The sequence below is a fragment of the Haliaeetus leucocephalus genome, unplaced genomic scaffold (assembly GCF_000737465.1).
Source record: "Haliaeetus leucocephalus isolate CR32 unplaced genomic scaffold, Haliaeetus_leucocephalus-4.0 Scaffold506, whole genome shotgun sequence".
Lineage (NCBI taxonomy): Eukaryota > Metazoa > Chordata > Aves > Accipitriformes > Accipitridae > Haliaeetus > Haliaeetus leucocephalus.
In genome coordinates, this window is record NW_010972942.1 from 2022953 (window position 1) to 2042070 (window position 19118).

Below are 19118 nucleotides of genomic sequence, written 5' to 3' on the forward strand. Positions count from 1 at the left end.
GGCTGTCGGTGGTGGAGCTGGCCAGGCTCCTTGCAAAGATCCTGCCAGCATCACTTGCTCCCCTTTGCCTTCTGGCAGCTGAGTTGGATCATAGTGAATTATTTTTATGCTCATCAAGAAACCCTCTTTACAAATACAACTGTTAAAGAACCCAGTAAGTGACTGTCAGAAGCCTTTGATTTCTTGGTTGCCTTTTATCTGGATAAATTCTGCCTTTTTTCCTGAATTTTAGGAGGAGGGCAGCTAGGATTTCTTTTGCGTAGTTATGCAGTGCAGGTGTATCTACATTAAATACATGTGTGTATGCTGTCGTTTCTGATACTCCAATTCACATACCTTTTTGATTTAGCATTAAGAGGTAACTGAGTGCTTCATCAAATGGTCAAGAATTGCTTATTTTCCTGGATAGTCTTCAACACTGTTGAGAAATTAATGGCAGTTTCAGACTTTACGAAGGGCAAAGAAATGGTATTCTCTGTTTCAAAGAACTAATTAGAAGTAAATGCCTGTGGGTATTGGATTCTCCCCCTTACATTTTAGGAGAATTAGATGAAAATTTAATAATTGCTTTTAATTTTACAGGCAGCCAGCATCAAGCGTGAAATGACCTTCTCTGCATTTCAACAGGACGATGTAAAAAGTGACATCAGTCAAAAACTGCCAGACCAACAGTTTCTCCTGTTCACCACAAAGGAGGAAGATTTAAAAACAGCAGAGACCAAAAAACCAAACAGAGCTCATGAGTATGAAAAGGAAAACACTCGCTCTGTTTGTCTTCTGGAACAGAAGCGCAAGGTTGTTTCTTCAAATATTGATGTGCCTCCAGCAAGGTAAGGAAAGTTGGCAGGTTTTGTGGTGTTTTGTTTTAAGCTTTTGATATTAGAGGCAAATTTGGTAAGCAGTATAATGAACTGATAAGACTAGTATTTGTCTCTAAGCAGTCCAAAGTCAATTACAACTCCACTACTTGAGAGATCTGCTAGAAAGTTGAAAACGCTGGTAGCAGAAACTGGGACTATCTGCAGCGTAGGACTTTGTATTGCTTTTGCAATGTTTTTGCTTTTCTGACATGCTGCAACTGAGGTACTCCCAGAAGAGGACGTGTCTTAACAGGAAGAGATTGTTGACCCAGCTTTACCCTGAGAAGTAATCTTCTAAATTAGATGCAGAGTCATCTTACCTGCTAGCAATTGTTTGTTTGGTTTGTTGTTTTGGGTTTTTTTTACTGTGATACCTGCAGCCGCTTTATACTCATGCAGTGACTTACGCTGCATAGTGAGGATGTAGTATCTTATGTTCTGTTATATCCCTGGATAGGTATAGAGCTGAATCATAATGTGGTCTATGAAATTAATTAATAGAAAAAAGTAGTGAGGAAAAGCCAAGGCAGAGAAATAAAATTTGTACAAAACGTGGATTTGGGGATTTTGGTATTGCTTTTTAGTTTGTTGTCCCTTGAGGATCTGTTGTGAATGCACATAAATGTTTGCGTCTTCAGCATTCGCATCTGGGCAGTTACACTTTTAATTATAAACTATTTCTAGGGAATTATTTTGAGAAAAATAATTGTTCTATATCTGAGACTTGATGTATATCACAGCAAGAAATTCAGGGTTTATTTGTTGATTTTCTTCCTTCCTGCTATTTAAGTGGAATAATAGTAAGAGAAGGAGAAACCGAGAATTTCTTACTGGCTAGTGATTTAAAGAGAAGGGGCTTGAAAATACAGAGTCTAGAACCTTGAACTTTGGGGAGGGACTTCACTTTGAGAGGGAAAGGGAATGACTCCTCTAGGAAATGCTGAACATTATTATAAAAGAAACATATCCAGTAATGCTAAACACGCACTTGTATCAATGGTGAAAAACTGACAACAAATTGGATATTCTGCATTGTGAGATGACAAGTGCTTTTTCTTTTTATTGTTTGTGATTTCATGTTGGCATCAGTCTGTCTGCAAAGATTTTTTCCTTAACCTGCCTGATAAATTCAATTGCACATAATATCCAGTGAAACACCTTCCAAGTTTATAGTGCCACTTAAAAAATATGTAGTCAAACTGGATGTTTTGTTGTTTTTTTATTTGTTTGCTTTCTAAAAGCCAACATAAACCAGCAGGTTCTGCCACATCATCCAGAACAGGATGACTGTCATTTTCCTCTGGCTCTCATAGATGACGCTTGTGAAAACTGCAAAGTTCACGAGCATTTTGACAGGATTTCCCCCCATACACACATATCTAGTAAAAAGCTATGCATTAAAAGCTTGAAAATGTTAGGATACTTATTTGAGATTTTCACCAGTAATCAACCCTGTAATGGCTGAGTGCCCTTCTCATTCATGCTTATGTCTCTCAAAGCATATAGGATCATCAGAAAATGGAGGTCAGCAGGGACCTCAGGAAGTCACCTAGTCCAACCTCCTGCTCAAACCATGTGTTAGCATTTTCATTTTACAATTCAGGCAGCCAAGGTACAGGATTTAAGTGCCTCTTTGTGTGGCTTCATGCAGATAATCCACCTGAAGGAGGAGTCGGGCTCCCTTTTCTGTAACTGCAAGATATCCGTCCTTGGAGGGATGGACATTTTTTCCCCAACAAGGTGGAAGAGAGTGAATAAACATCTTTAATGCCACCTTAAGACTAATTGTGACACCAGTTGTGAGCACAAGATGCTTAAGATGATAGGAAATATGTTCATTTGCAAAGGTATCTTCTAAAACTGTTCATTGTTCCTGTGTTTTGCTGTGAACAGATAAATGATCATATCTTGTTGCATGTTTTCAGACATGCAGGTTGAGCGGTGCTACATTAGCAGAATTAGAGAACAAAGTAGAAAACAAACCTAGAGTTTAAATTTGGTAGTATGATAATAAACATCTCAGCCACTATTGCTACAGTTTTGAGGACAAGTTTAAGTTTCCCTTTAAATGTGAGGTGATTTATTGCACCATTTGTCCACACGGAACAGGATGAGCGCTAAAAGCTTTGCTTGGAGATCTTACTAAATACTTGTTGTTGTATTGAGGGGAATGCCACATCTCTCTTCCCCTTCAGCATGGTTTGATCTCTTAAGTCATATTCTCTGAGAAGTGAGAGTCTAGGCATTTGATGTTCTCCTGCCTCTTTGTAAGTCCCTTCCAGTCTTCTGTCTAGGACTGTGCTGGTAGAGTTGCGTGTTCCCCAACGGTGAATTCCTTCTCTGTTCTCCTCCTGCCAGGACTTGTTGGGTCGACTGTCCTCTCCTCTGGTGAGAACGTCCATCCACCTTTGCAGCTTGCTTTCTTTGCCTTCACAGATGATGTGTTGTATCCAGTTGTGAAGGGTAATCTTGAATTGATCAGATGATGTTTACAAATGCATGGGAGAAAGAAGGAGTTTAATATGATCTTCAGTTTCTTATTGCTACATAATCCCTCTTTTCAAAAAACTTTCAGCTGTCATTTTGAAGCAGAAAAATGCTATGGAAATGAAGCTTGCTTTTTTTTTTTTTTTTTTTTTAAACCTTAGTGGAGCTGAGAAGGTTACCCACTTTACTTCAGTTGCCAAGGTAGAGGGTAATGTTAAAATTTGCTGTATCCTACTCAGGAAAACTCAGGAAAATATGTAAGGGATTTTGAGACAGAAGTTTATCATACTGCAGAATCCTTATTAATGAGGGCATATGAGTATCTCTGTAAAAGCTCTGAAAAAGTGTGTGCAAAAGAGCTGGTAACGTGGATAAGTATACTTCACTTTGACCACAAAATGAAACAAAGTCCATCCCATTTTCCTGTTTTTAAGGATCTCAATGAGTAAGAATGAAAATCTTTGTGAGGTATTGTATCCAAAATAACTGACAGCTCAGAAAACACCAGCATAATAATTGTTGCTTCTGAGGCATTCAGCCGCAGGGCTTTCGTTATTACTTAATAGACTCTGAAATTTTAGAAATGTGAAAATATCTTAACTGAGTCCCTGATATTTCAGGTGATTGGTACTCAGGTGCAATGAAATTACAGTAGATGGAACTGTAGAGCTGTGTGGTGGCTGGTGGCTGTCTCACGCGCACATTTAGGAAAATGGGAAACTAATGGAAATCGTGGACACTTCAGAATTGTGTTTGTTAATGAAATCTGGAAAGAAGGGGTAGATCTAATTAATTAACAAAAGAACCTGAACCCACACCTTCCACGCTCCAGGCAAGTACGTAACTGTTGGGCTAATTAGATCTAACTGATAGCCCAACAGTTACACACTTGCCTGGAGCGTGGAGGGTTGTGGGTTCAGGTTCTTTTTTTGTTGTATTTGGAGCAAGGACCTGAACTAGGGTTTGTGGTGTACAAGGGAGGTGTCTTAACCATCAAAGTCCTGGCATATTCAAGGTGCTTCACAGGGCAGCTCTTCGAAGTAATAGTGTCAGCCTAAATGTAGCAGACCTGAAATAAATATTTTATTGCATGCAGGAGAATTTTAATATTGTAATGAAATTAAATTTTAAAGTTCATTGTTTACATTTGCTATTTCATCTTGCAAAAATACTGCAGACCTTTCTACGTTACGTGCTGTACTGGAAGTGTCTTTTGGATTAAAATAGGAGGAGACCATAACTACTACTTACTGATTTTTTTGTTTTGGAATGCAAAAATGAAATGAGAGGTTAACAGCATTAAGTCTTCCCCTTTTCAGATTTCTTCATTTGGTCATTTTGAACAAAATTTATATGAGTTAAGTAGCTTTCCTACTTCTGAAACTCAGATGAGCATAAATGAAACTGTTCAGCTTGAGTAGATGAATTATTTAATATAATAAGGAAATTTGAATTCCTTACTTTACCTTTAAAGTTTAAATTTATTGGTAGTTTTGGTGCATAAAGGACTGCTGTCTTGGAGGAAGGGGTCTGACCACTCAACTATAACAAACTGCAGTTATCTCAGAATTGAGTTGTTATCTGTACAACGGAAGAGAATACACTTTAGATTGACCTCCAGTTCAAACATGAGTGATCAAACACAGCCCAGATCCCTAGGATCTGAGTAGTGAAAGGTCATTTTCTAAAAAGAGAGCGGTGTCACTGAGGGACTGTTCGCCTTGTCTTGTGGGCAGAAGCAAGCACAGGTCTACCAGTGTTTGAGGCAGCTACATCTGTAGAGGTCAGATGTAATCAAAGATGATGTCCCCAGTGGGCAGTGGCGTGGAAGTTGACAGAGCCTTTTTGCTCATTTGTATTTTCATCAGTTACTTACAGTAATGCATACTTACTCCCAAAGCAAGTCAACAAGAAAGATGAGAAGAAGCCTGGGCTGCTGATATGGTGGGTTTGAGTCATGATGTAGGGACCCAGTGCAGGTCAGGCACACGGGGAATGGCTTCTGCCTCTTGGAGGATGAGGATGGAAGGGCGGGCAACGGAGAGCAAGGGGTGAAGTTTCCTTTTTTGAGTAAAATGTGAGAATAAATGTCTGGAAATAGTGATGGGGTTAAAGGTCCTTTTAGACAGAAGTGTTTTGACCAGCTGTAGCTGGAAACCCTTCAAAATTTACATGCATTAGTCAGAAGTGGTGTCCTTTCTGGTGTCCCAGAAAGGAGTAACTGGAAACATCCGGAAGGTTAAGAGAGTCAAAGAAGGAACTAGGCAGGCATCGCTCCTACCCCTCTGATGGGTGGGAGTGTTTGAACAGTTTTGCTTTTGTTAGCCTCTTGCTAGATGACATCAAAATACTGTGAAATTTGTTATTATCCCCTTGCCACATCATCCTCCTTTTCCCCAGTCCTCCTGTATCCTATCTTCTCTAAAAAACCAGAAGAAATATAAACTTTCTAACTGCCTTTTTCTGCCTTAAGTTTGTGCTCTTAAAGGACAAGCCAAAGCTAAACCTCAGCTGCTTAAGCACTTCCTATACTGTGAAAATAGCTACTGTGCAATAAAACCTTCTAGTTCCTGTGCCCTTCTGGTTCACTGCTATTAAACAGTGACATTTGCCATGATAATAATATATTGGATTTTGCTATCTTCTGTTTCTTTCATATAAAAAATAGTTGCTCAATTACTGCGAAATTAATTTTTATTCATGTACCTATACTTTATCTACTAATTAGTTTATAATTTAATGAAAGAATATGTGAAATCATTGAAATAAAGTAAATGAAATGTCTCTAGGAGTTCTCACCCCCGTTGCCTCTGTAGGTCCTTCTAGAATAGCTACGGAAAACTGGGGCAAAATGAACTTTAGCTGTGTTTTCTGACCATCATTATAAAGAAACAGTATAGGCAGTGCTGCATTTTCATCCCTAAATGATTTTCTTGCCTGGTCTCTCCAGGATCGTAGCTCTGGGCAGCCTTCTGATTAGTGAATGTGTTGTTGATCTGTAAGGCCTGCTGGGCGTGATTGATTATGCACTGTGCATTTCACTGGAAACATTTGCATATTTTCATAGCCAAAACTCTCCAGGAGCCTGACTGCAAGATCAAAAGCAGTATCTGCTTAACTATGATATCCTCACTAGGAGGACTTCCCAGTCTGCTTGCAGAGGGAAGAACCTGATGATCAAGTTGTGCTTTTCTGTTTATCCAGAGGTGGTGTTTATTCAGAGATTGTCTTCTGTTATTCTTCTTCATCTGTTTTAGAAGGCTTCTCAGTTCTCCTTGGGGGAGCTCCTTTCCCGTATCTCTCACAGTTTTGGCAGAGGGGATTGATGGAGCAGCTTCAGAGGGCATCAACTATTTGTTGGCTGCTGAGGCTTTTCAGTCAAATTGGATGAAAACAAAAGGCCAAGAAACCAGGCTGTGCTTCAGATTTACTGACTGTAGCTCTGCGAGCTTCTGAGCTCTCTAGCTTTCCTTCTAGCCCAAAAGCACTTTTCTCCAAGTTTTTTCACCATCCTATAGGTTGAGTGCTGCTGTTTCTTACGCTTCATTTTCTGTGCATCCATGATAGTTAGAAACTTTGAAAATGTGGTTGGGTTTTATGTAATGAGAATTAGTCCCAGAGTTATTCACGTATTTCAGGGCTTCTGTAAAAATGTTGGTAGATGGCAATACCGTGCGTTTAAAAGCAGTTTCTCCAAATATCCACACCAGCTAATTATTGAAGTAATAAATTGTTGCTTTGTTTTGCTAGACTTCTTTAGTTAAATATGTGTGCAGCTTGATTGGATTTTACCCAAGCAGTCATTAGAGCTTGATTATGTTTAATATTGATGGTAAACTGCTCGTCATGGTCTGCTGCTAAAAGGTGTGGTGCCTTCTAGGATCTAACTGTTAATGGGAAAAAGAGGCTTATCCAAAGAGCAATCAGAGAATCGGTCTGTTAGCACATTTTGAAGTAAAAACCTATATATTTCTTGATACTGTTTTCTAATACTAAATTTTCTTTGCGTTCTAGAAGGACTGTATATGTGCTTTAAGCTCTAGATGCCTCTGATCTGCCTGCAGCATGCAAAAGCAGTGTAGCAGAAACTTTTTTGAAAAGTGTAGGTTAAATTGCAAATGAAAACTCTGCAGGTAGCTACCGCAGAGCCAAACCAGAACTCCAAAAGTCACCTTTCTCATTTAAGTGGCCCGTCATCTTCCAGATTACTTGCCTGGGTGTGCGTAGTGTTTGTTGCCACGATAGCTGAATCAGCTTCTCACGATGCTGAGACAGATGATAGCATTTGTGACAGCTTGCAAACTGTTGAAAAATCACCTTTGAAGTGGTGAGATGGATCAAGTCTCGAGAGCGCTCGGGAACAGAGGACACACTCAGTAGGACTGTCCCATTCAAAGGGTCACGGACCATAGGAGTGGTTGAGCTTGCTATAAATAAGGTTGGATTTCATAGCTGGGTGATACAGACTCGGGCATTAGCATTCAGAAGTCCCCACTGCCAGAGAGCAACAGCGATATGTTGGATTAGGATCATTTGTTGAAAAAGGTGTAACATCCCCTGCTGTAGAAAAAATTTACTCTGAAAGTGTGCATAATGTATCCTTATTTTTCAGTGGATTTTTGTCAGTTGCCCCATTTTTCTCTTTTGTGTTATACTGTGTGCATATCTGAGAGTTTCGAGTTGCCTCGTGCTTAACTGTATTACTGACATCCCCACAACAATCTTGTTCAATCAGTTGCAGCTTGTAGAGGAACCAGTTATGTGACTAGCACAATTTATTCTTTCATCACCAGTCTTAGATATGCTGGCTGGCCTATCCAGCAGGATTTTGCCAACATAATATTCTTGTTAAAGTGTGAATTTTGGATGAGTTAACATTACTCTTGAGTTTTTTTTTTTTTTCCCCAGTAACGTACAAAGCAGAGGGAATATGAATCTCATTAATAAAGCAAAGTGCTTTTTCTGTTCTTTACTCATTTTGCATTTGATAGTGATTTTCACACAATTTGGTATAATGGCAGCTACATGTGGTTGTGGTCTTTGAGCCTGGCTTACTATACTTGATCCTGTGAGAGCAGGATGCGATTTAAGGATGATGGACCTACCAAGAAAGCGGATGAAGTTTACTTCTAATGAATAAATGGCTTTCTGTTTGGTGGGGCTTTTTGTAGAACCTGGTCATCACATGGACCTCTTAGTTCATTGTTCCTGGGTTTCCATAATTTTCAAATTTCACCCTGTCTTCTGGTCTGTGCAGTAGTATTAATATTAGGAAGGGGAACTTCTAACACCAGCTGGTGTCTTTAACCATCTGGATTTTTGGCCAGTGTTATTGTCCAGTTTTTTAACTGTAGACTTGCAATGGTGTTCCCAGGGAATGAAATGCCAGTGAAAAATAAAAGTGTAAAAATTTGATTGTGCAGTTAAATGTGGTAATGCTAAGTTGTCCTACTGCCTGATATTGGAGTCTGTATTATTTTAGGTAATTATTATTTTCAAAAGATTTTGCTTGTGCGTGTATGCATACATATGCACATACATATGTATATATATGCATATAAATAAGTTTCCCATTTCTGTAGAAAATCCCATATTCAAAACACTGCTGAGAAAGATTTGTCTTCATCTATAGAAGTAAACTACTTCTCTTTAAAATCTTCTTTCGCTGGTAGCCAAGACAAAAGGCTAAATAATTTTATCTGTGTGATGGAAGTTGCCAACGGACAATGATCTCATTACCAGGCAAATTTCAATGAATTCTCTAATGTGGCGTAGAGGAAAAATGTGTCCTTAATCTGCAGTGACCATTAGGCGCTGCTTCTTGAAGTGCTGCATTCAGTCAGCATTGCTGCTTTATCTGTTAGCCACTGATGTGAATGCACGGCTTGTTCTCAGCTCTTCAGTTCCCTTAAAAAATGGAGTGTAATTTCAAAACACTCTTCAACAGCAGGCAATATTCAATAAGAGTAATTTCTTTGTGGTTTGTGTTAACTGTGGCACAAAAAAAATTCCTCTTGAAATGCCATCTGTGCTGAGAAAAAGAAAAAGTCAATGGGTACGTAGTTTTTAACTTGTGTATCTGTGAAATGTGCAAGAATGGGCTACCATGTATATGGTTACATGGATTACATACATCATAGCTATGTTCATAGCTATAATTTTATTTAAATGCTATAAAATTAAAATATTCTAGTTTATGCAGTGGTATCTGATGTTTTATCATCGAGGTCAGCAAAGACACGAAGCCTGCCTTTCTGAGAGAAGTTGTATCTCTGATTGTTGTTTGTAAAATATTTTTAGAAATTTCTGTCTTAACTCCTTTAGCATCATCTCCATGAAAACATTTAAAAAAAAGAGGAGGTAGAAAGTGTGACTTTTCTCCATTTATAGTAATATGCTTGCGTTATGTGTACAAGGGTTTTTAAGTGTTTTGTTTGTATCTGTAGGACAGCAACACTACAATGAAACTCATCTAACCCAATTTTTTTTATGTGGTACATAAAGTGTGTAATTGGTTTGTATAGATGAAGGGCTATTTTAAGATGCCTGTTATTAATTTCTGTAAAACAGATTTTCTAATCTCTATTATATGGTGGTATATAGGCCTCAGATACCTGTTCTGCCTATTACTGCTTCAGTTTTTGTGATAACAGGAGTGTTGTCAAAGGATGGAGCACTTAATCACTTTGAAATATCAATATCTAGATTAGGATATGTACGTAAATTAGATTTTTCCAATGGGTTACTTTTATTTGAAGCAGAACCACACCTTCTTATGGTTTTGGTAACTTGCACAGTTTAATAAAAGCTCCAACTCTTTCATTTTTACTCCCTGATCATTTAGGGAAAACGGTGGAAGAGAACTGTTGCTAGATACACAAGGTCTGCATGAAGCAGCTACAATTTTTGCTAAGTTGCTAGTCTTTCCAAATAAAATATCCTTTGACTTTGTTAATGAAGCACTCGATGGCAGTGTATTGCACTGGACATGTACTGCATGTGACTTGCAGTGTAGCTTTTGTTCCCTACAGAAAGCCTAGCTCCATACGTGGCTGAATGGCTGCTTTTTGGCAGCTTGCAAGAATTAACCTGCTGTGTTCAATGTATTTTTAATACATACTGAATGACTAGTTCACAGTTTTCTTGAGCCAACAGTAAAAAATAGTTTTTGTTCTTCAAGTACGCTTGTCGAACTCACTATGTAAGGAGTTTTGTGATTTTGCACGGGTCTGTATTTTAAATTTTGCCACAGCAATTCCTGCAGGTGATCTGATACTGTGTCTGACAAGTGACCTCGGGCCGTCTGTGCTTGCTACCCCATGAACGGAACAGAGGTAGTAGCATCTTCAGTGGACCAGGAGGCAGCTGTGCGTGAAATATGAACTTCTGCTATTAGTGGTCCCAGCAGAGAAAGTATATCCCGAAGTACCTTGGCTCTTCCATCCATCCATAGAATAAAAGATGAAATGAGATGGGACATTTTGCTAAAAATATTTGACGTTCTCAAGCAAATGTATGTTTACACTTTGTATAGAACCAACATTTAGAAACATAACTTTGTTCTCATTTTTGGGATAAAAACATTCACTGTTAGTTGCTGTGTATGTGAAATGGTTTGTTTGATAACCACATCTTCAAAATAGCCTCTTTGGGGAACTGAGGGAAAAAGTGTAGAATAACATTGCCAGAATACAGCAGCAGAGTGTTTCTTTTCTGTAATTATACATTATAGGTATCCGAGAGTTGTCCTTCCTTCTCTCCAGGAGCATTCCAGAAGCCCACATGTGGCTGGACTCCTGAGCTGTGTTGTCCTGTGGAAATAGTTGTCCTCTGCAGCATCAACATTGGCATACTGCATTGAGGGCGCTTACTGTGTTGACATATGGATGTTTTTAGTAACAGCAGTATTCCAGATGGTAAATGGAATCAATAGCCAATTGATGCTTTTAATAAGTTATTCTTATAATGTAATACTGTTGCTCCTCATCTGATTTGGTGTGTTACCCAAAACTTAATGTCTTGGCCATTTCTTTGAGGAGGGACAGCGGGTGATACTTCCACCAGCAGCAGAAGTACTGTCATTATGGTCAGCTTTATAATGAAGTAAAACCTATGTGTAGGTAATGCTTTCCCCCGGAAAATGCTGGTTAAAATACTTTATAGTCTTGTACTTAATTTTGTATATGAAGGACATTCTTCATCCCATAACGTGCTCCCAAACTTAAGCTCCCTGCTGTGTCTGTCCGCTTTTCCCCTTTATCTTAATTTGGATCATCTCTTTTGTTTTCACTGTGAATGTCTGATTGGTTCCTCCCTTGAAGCTGAGGCAGGCAGTTGAAGTAAGGTTTAAAAAAAGGCATTTAGGGCTTTCCCATATACACACACACAGTGCCACTCACCATATGGAGCGGGAAGCACGGTGCATCCAACGGCTTGCCTGGCTGGGTGAGGAGGGAAAAGGTGATGAAAAGGATGTATGTGCTGAGCCTATTTTGATATTTCTTTCTAAGGAAAAGCATCTGTGAAAAAAGGTTTGATGCTACTTCCTGATAAGTCTGTGCCAGTGATTTAGAAAGTATATTTTGGCTGCTTTTTCCTAGCTTGTTAACTTCTGAGAACTGCATCCTGAAGTCATGGACCTTTGTTTTGTTGATGTCCTCTTGGATTAAATTATTTGGCCTTCCCTCTTCCCTCTCCTCTCTAAATTGGTGATAGTGGGGCTACTAGCATAGGGCATGTTTGTGCTATCTCTTGCTTCTCAGGGTTGCTTAGTTTATTTTACATAATGGCGGTTGCTTTTATAGGGTTCACTTAGCCCTTGGCTCCAAGATTACAGATGTGTAATTCTCATCGTAAGTGCAGAGTAGCTATTAAATATTATTTTTATGTGTATATACATACATATATATAATCAGAGGGTAAGCATGTGTTTGTTTGACATACTTGTGCGCTCATCTGTAATATCCTGAGAAATACCTTGCTGATATTTAACCTTTCTAAACTAGTGTTTCTACTTCAGTACCTAGCTAGAGTACTTTTAGATCACAGGATTAATAACAACAGCAATAGTAAAAATCTAATCGATGTTGAAAGCCCTTTAAAACATGTCACATAAAAAGGCTTGTGGTTACACTTATTTATATTTTGTGGTATAAATTTTATGATGATGTTGACAGAAATTCAAAGTATTACAAAGGAAGATACATTACTATCTCTTGCTAATCTCTGAAGCAAATATGTGCAGGGGAATTTTGTCATTTTATTATGTTTTGATCTGAGTAAGAAGCTTGGAGAGAAAATCTACATTGAATGTATAATATGGATCTTACCAAAATAAACTAGATATGTACTATACTTATAATAAATCATTAACATTAAAGCAGTGCAAACCCAAGCTTTCACATCTTAATTTAAGACATAATGTGTAACATTAATAAATATGGCTTGTATTGGTCCTACAGATAGAAGCTTTGAATTACATTATGCAGCAAATGTTCTTAGTTATCTTTGGGTGTTTTTTTTTTTCTTTTTTCTTGGGAATTTTTTTTTTTGGCAACCTGTTTTGCAGACATCCAAACTGTTCACAGTATTAATTGAGTTTGCCTGTCATTATTATGGCACAGGAATTGGAGAGGCAGCATATCTGCAGTAGGGAGTTGGATATATGAGCCAGGGAAAAATGTAGTTGCTGTGAAAGAAACCATGAGGGGTCAGTAGATGTCCCGTGTACCAGCGCTACCCAGCAGGGCTGAGGCTTCCTTCTGCAGGACAAGAATTGAGGTCTCAATTGAGGAGGAGCTCTGCATAGTTGCAGCTGAGCCTCTGCAGCAGTAGATGCTGTCCTTGTTTCACTCATGAAATCCCCCTGAGATGGAGGGGACTGCTCGGGTACAGCGGAGGAGACCCTGGCTCCCAGCTAGTTTTTATTTTATGTGTCTGGTAAAATACAGCCCTCATAAAGGAGCTCTGATTCATCACAGTCCTTCAGTGCCATCTGTGCTTTTTAAAGTCCTGTTGGCTCTATCGTTATTTGCCTCTCTGTGGTCCTAGAAGTATGGCTTATTTACCTGCTATCAAATCTATCAGAAACAGGAAATATGGAAGATAAAATCTTTAGTCAGACTTCAAAACTGGAAACAGCCTGTCCTTCTGTCCATCCCTACATCGAGCGGCAAATATTAAGCCATTCTATGCGTTTCTGCCTTTCTTACCTATTTTTTTTAAATTAAAGTTTGTCCAAGCTAAATGTATCCCTTGATGGCATGGGAACTTACAAAGCATCTGGCCTACATTGCCCTCCTGCGTTGTAAAATCTCTTCTTGACTCACTGTACTGTACAGCCTCCTACCTACCCATCTATTGCTGCATATTCTCTTCCTCCCACTTGTTCTCCTCGTGCTGTTTCTTCTGTGGGTATGCCTCTGCTCTAGCCATCCCTTAAAAAACACCAGCGACTCTCCAAACCTCACCTTCTTTCAAATACTTTACATTTTTCACAGTTGGACTTCTAAAACCTTCCCTTCAGTTCCAATGAGGAACACATTTTTCTTCCTCTCCAAAAGATATACTTCCAAATAATCTGAAATTACTCTCTCCTCCTGATTCTGTGATGTATTCTATAAACAATGTTTTGGATAAATTGTATTGTGCTGAATTAAGGAATTACATGGTTAAAAGCTCCTGTTCTCATATTATGCACTGAGTGTATTTGTGTGCCTGGAAAATATCCAAGTAAACTTTGCCTGCCCTACCACATTGGGAAGGAAGGCTCCTGAGAGCAGTGCAGGCTCACGGAGGTAAGGAAGTAGCTGGGAGAAAGCAAATCTAGCTAACCAAACAAGTGAGCCCAATTGTCATTTTTTCACTACTATTTTTGTGAAGTTATCAAGATTTGTTGTATAAGCTGATTATATCCAATATTTGTTTGGGATGGGGGGTACAGTGGACAACAGACTGAAGTTCAGAGTCTGCTTTGCTTGGTGGTAAGTATCTTCACTTCTGTGATCTAGCCAAAAGTAACATTTTCATAAGCAAGGGCAGATGTGTATACATGCTAGGATATGTTTCTATACAACAGTAAATCACCAACAGGATAATTAAGATTTGCTGAGTAATGCCTGTGGTGAGGCCACAAACAACATGCACATTATTTTCTTTATATAAGCAATGATGGACAAATTGTTAACAATTTCTGTCAACAGTACAACCTAAAGAAAACGCTAAACTTTGAAGAAGCTTATCTTTCCAGTTTAAAAACAACAAGCAAACAAGCAGAACAAAAAGACCCCTAAAAAAACCCAGACAAAACCAACCAAACAAAAAACCCCAAACCAAAAACCCACAAGCCAAGTAAAAGGTAGACAACAAAAAGCCCAGAAAACAACCATTATAAGCAGGTGGCTAATTTTCTCTGTTCCTAAACCAGTTTTGTCAGTATGTATTGCTAAGTCTAATGAGTCGTTTTTTGTTTACACTATACTTGAGCCCAAAATGTGCATAGTTATCTCTAGACCATTACAGGAGCCTGTTCATAGGAGTATTTTACCCCATTCTGCCAGTTCTGCACAAACTTGAGTGGGTACCTGTAATGGAAACTATGTTTTACGGGGTTGAGGGTACCTTGGTTCCTCCCTGCATACAAAACCAGGCCCTTTTAAGCTATCAGAAAGCTTTCTTCATTACTCAGTAGGGCAGCTACCTCTAGAGGAAAAGAACTGGCGATGGAGTGAGCAATGCCAAGCTGCACATGCAATGGGCTGCTCTTGCGACTAGTGTAGCTCCGCTGAAGCGAATTGGCTCTGCTGCCATACATCTTCCCTAACTGATTTCAATGAAAACAAGGTCTGACCATCATCTGCAGTACCCAACATGCATAGAAAAAGTTGTGGGATTTATAAAAGATGTTACAGAAGGCTATGCTGTGGTTGGTAAAGATTTATTTATTTCTTTGAAACATCTGTGTATGTATGTACATAGACTAAATTCTTATTTTATGTTAGAGTTTATCTTGATGGGAAAACTGGATATGCTGTCATTACCTCAGAGCCTTGTCTTGTTGATAGAATTGCTGTTGTTTTAATGGAAAATATTTGAACAGATTTTAACAACCTTAAACTCAGACCATGTTCTGTTTAAAAAATATGCTGAATACTTTCCCAAACTCTATCTTTTAGAAGATGCATGACTGCGTGTTTTATTTCTGGTGTATTGCCAGATTTCCTGTATCATCATCTATGCCAAATAATTGCTCACTTATTATACTGGTAGCTTAAATACTGTTGCCTCAGAGATGTGTTTAGAAGATCTGATAGATATTGGCCTATTTTGGTTTATAGCATTGGAACAGCAAAAATACAGGTGGAAGGTCCTCCACGTGTCATATATGTCTTCACTTGCCCCCCAGCAAGATCAGTTGTATGTATCCCTTTTGATAACTGTTTGTCTAATCTGTTCTTACAAGTTGGTACCTATTGACAGGTCATCGTTCAGAAGGACTAGAATTTTTTCCAGTTACAGCTAAAACCTCCCTTGTTGCATTTTACATCCATTGCTTCTTCCCTGTTCCCCAGTTGGCATGGAGAACAATATACCCCCTGCCTTTATTTTCTCCTCCATCATTTTATATAGTGGAAGACGGTCTCTTTTTGGTGAGAGGAAGGGACACCTTTTATCCAATTGCTATTTAATATGGCTTGCATGAATAAAGTTGAAAATTAACATCCCATGGGTGAGTATCCCATTTCATGGTGGCACAGATGTTCAGGCTCTGGTCTCTTGCTGAGGGCAAGGGATTGAGGCACCCTCTGGGGAACTGGGGGTCGGTTTGGGGATGGGATGGAATGGGATGGGACAGGGTGGGATGGGAAGGGGGCTGACGCCGGTCAGCAGAGACGCACAGTGGCAGAAACCCTTGACCATGTCACAAGCAGGAACCGAAGGTGCCTGTGGCTTCTGTGTTGCTCATGAGGAATTTGTGGATTGTGCCCTTTAAGCATCAACATTTTCTGTGGCTTTATTATTATTTCTTTCCCCTCTGTCTCTATTCTCCAATTTTAACATAGAAGGTAAAATATTGATGAAGAAGGTGAGAGGAGCTCCACAGCTGGTCGAGTACCTCTGTGAAGTTAGTGAGTAGAATAATTGGGTGACACTGCTGGCGTTTTCATGTGGTAATAGAAGTAACAGGTTCTGAAAACTGAATCCAGCATTTGTTTTCTGGGAAAGGGAGAGTAATATTTTCCACATTAATGCATCGTATGGGCTCAGCATTGGACCCGACCCAATCTGCTGTAGTTCATGCATGGCTGGAAGCCCAGAAATGCCACTTTTGTCCACTGAAGGATGGCACTAAAACTAGTTTAGAGAAGGCATATCTATTGTTCCCTTATAAAAGCAAGTCTTATCGCCACTGCTAGCTTTGCAATTTAAACTGAGTCGTCTCTTTTTTTATGATGTTTAATATACTTCAGCTGCTCCTTCTGCCCGCATCTCCTTCCCTCTGTGCTCCCCAAAATGTACGTAGGCTCCCAACAGCAGAGTGCCACTGGAGGTACGGAGACTTGGTTTGAGGATTTGGTGCTTTGAGTGCCGTTTGTTTACAGCAGGTATAAAGCAGATGCCTTTGTTTATGCTCTAAAGGAGGCGGGGGGAGGCTGGCAACCATCCATCTGTGCGGCTTTGAAATTTGATTACTATTCGTTTGAATAGTGATGCACTAGATAGCTTTTGACAAACTCCAGATTGCAAAACAGTGGTGATGAAGCATTCATTTTGTATAAGTATATATTTTTGCATAGTATATATAAAATATATATGCCTATCTGTAGAGCCTTGTGAACAGGAATTCAAAAAGTCTGTGGTTTAGATGAGTCTCAGAGGTCTTTTTTATTTTCCCTTCCCCTCCCAAGGATACTTTAATTGTTTTCTGTGGGAATTAGGTTGAAGTTAGACCTGGGGATGGTTGAACAGTTGACCCTCTGTTAAAAGTGAAGGACTGTTTCCTACTGAGTGTTTTCCGGTGCATCATCCAGTTGAAACACATGGAATCCAAAAATTAATCACTCTGAGAATGGCTGTTTTGCTAACTACATTTGATACGAATGGTTTCCCCTGTACTTTCCCTCGTCCATGTGTGTGCACTGTTATGTACTTACGTACTGTAGTGCATCTTATTGGTGTGCTGTATAATTTAGAAGAGAAGATGCTTTCTGCTTTATAACTGAACTTCATGTGTGCACAGGGAAATGACAATTTATTTGGGGGATAAAAAAAGAATTAGTTACATGGTGATACCTTCAAAATTTATCAAGTCCACTTCAATGCGTGCAGGATAGCAACTCTGCTGACAATAAAAATAATAATGCTTAGTACAGCATTTTTATGATTCATTGCTGTACAGACACTAACATGTTCTAAAATAACAGAGAACAGTAAGCAAAACTGCTTTAAAGATGTTCAAGAAGTGATACAGCAGGAGGAAGTGGCTGCCCATCAAGGTAGGGGCTGTACCAGATTAGAAGTGGAGATTTCCTCACTGCCAGCCCTGCCCTCCTCCTTCTTCTGACACCCAACAGCCAGCTTCTGTTTCTAACTTTTATGCCCCATTTATACTTCCTATCTGAGGTCTCTCATTCGAAATCTTGCCTCAAAGTTGAGTTGAAAAATAGGGAAAAACCTCTGATCCAAACCCAAAGCAAAATACTTTCTACTCCATATAAAAGCTTACACCTCCTCTTATAAAAGATCTGTTTCGTTCTTGCCCTGTATGCCTAATAGCCTTAAAAAAAAAAAAAAAAAAAAAAAAACAGCCCATATTTTCTTTTAGATCTTAAAATGCTTTTTCTGTTCTCATGTTTGGATTCAAAGGATGGTCAAAAACATGTGTTCTTAAAATGTCATTTATTTATTTAAAACCTTTTGTCTTTCGGTGATTAACTCAAGTAATGTAATGCAGTTGTCCGGGACACTTTGCAGTGAGACCTGTGCATGAGTTTGTCAAACTGGGATTCATCTGCTTTCTGAAAATGTTGGGGTAAGTGAATTGTCTAGATGGACACAACAGAGTTGTTTGCCTTGATAGTGGATTCCAGCTATCCGTCCTGCTGCACTAGCAGTTTTAGGTTATTGCCAGTCTCTGATCAGTCCAGATGAGGTGTTAAACAGCAAATTTTAATAGTGGTCTGGGGATGAAGAACTGAGATTTTTATTTTTTCATCTGGTTTAAAGCGGATTTTGTGGTTAGGCTGGTCTTCAAACAGAAGAGTGTGTTTCACAGCAGTAGAGATCTAAAAGAAGAATAAAAGCATCCATAATTCTTTTTTTTGTAGCTTACCTTATGAAGAGCTCAGTGTCTGTGATACCAACCCTTATACCTCACTTACCCAAAATATAAAAGTAAATAGCAGAAGAAAGGAAGATTTTTCGGGTAAGAAGACACATGTTCATGAGTTTGATGTTCTCTACAGCTCAGGCCACAGGAATGAGCTGGGTGACTCCTTTGCTACTAGAAAGTAATTCAAAGCACCTGTACTGTGTTTTCAGCAGTTACACGCTTATCAACCTAAGCCTCATGAAGAATTACTAAAAATGGGACTTAGGCTCCCATGTCACTCCAGCTCCTGAGGAAAACCTCAAGGGAAGCAGACTCCACATAATCTCTTAGCTCCAATGATTAATTACATCTAGTTTGTTTGTTTTAATTAAATAACAAATAACAAAGGAAACACCTGTGGACATTGATAATGTTTAGAGTCTGATGGTGCTTGTAGAAGA

At 39.0% G+C, this 19118-nt stretch overlaps 1 protein-coding gene across 1 annotated transcript in view; it reads left to right on the forward strand.

Moving 5' to 3' along the window:
- The first annotated feature begins 603 nt into the window (after nt 1-603).
- Nucleotides 604-19118, forward strand: part of ZNF704 (zinc finger protein 704) — a 71955-nt gene continuing 53440 nt past the window's right edge. The window contains exon 1 of the mRNA XM_010575854.1: nt 604-830. Coding sequence (XP_010574156.1) covers nt 604-830 — 227 coding nt within the window. The remainder of the gene's footprint in view (nt 831-19118) is intronic.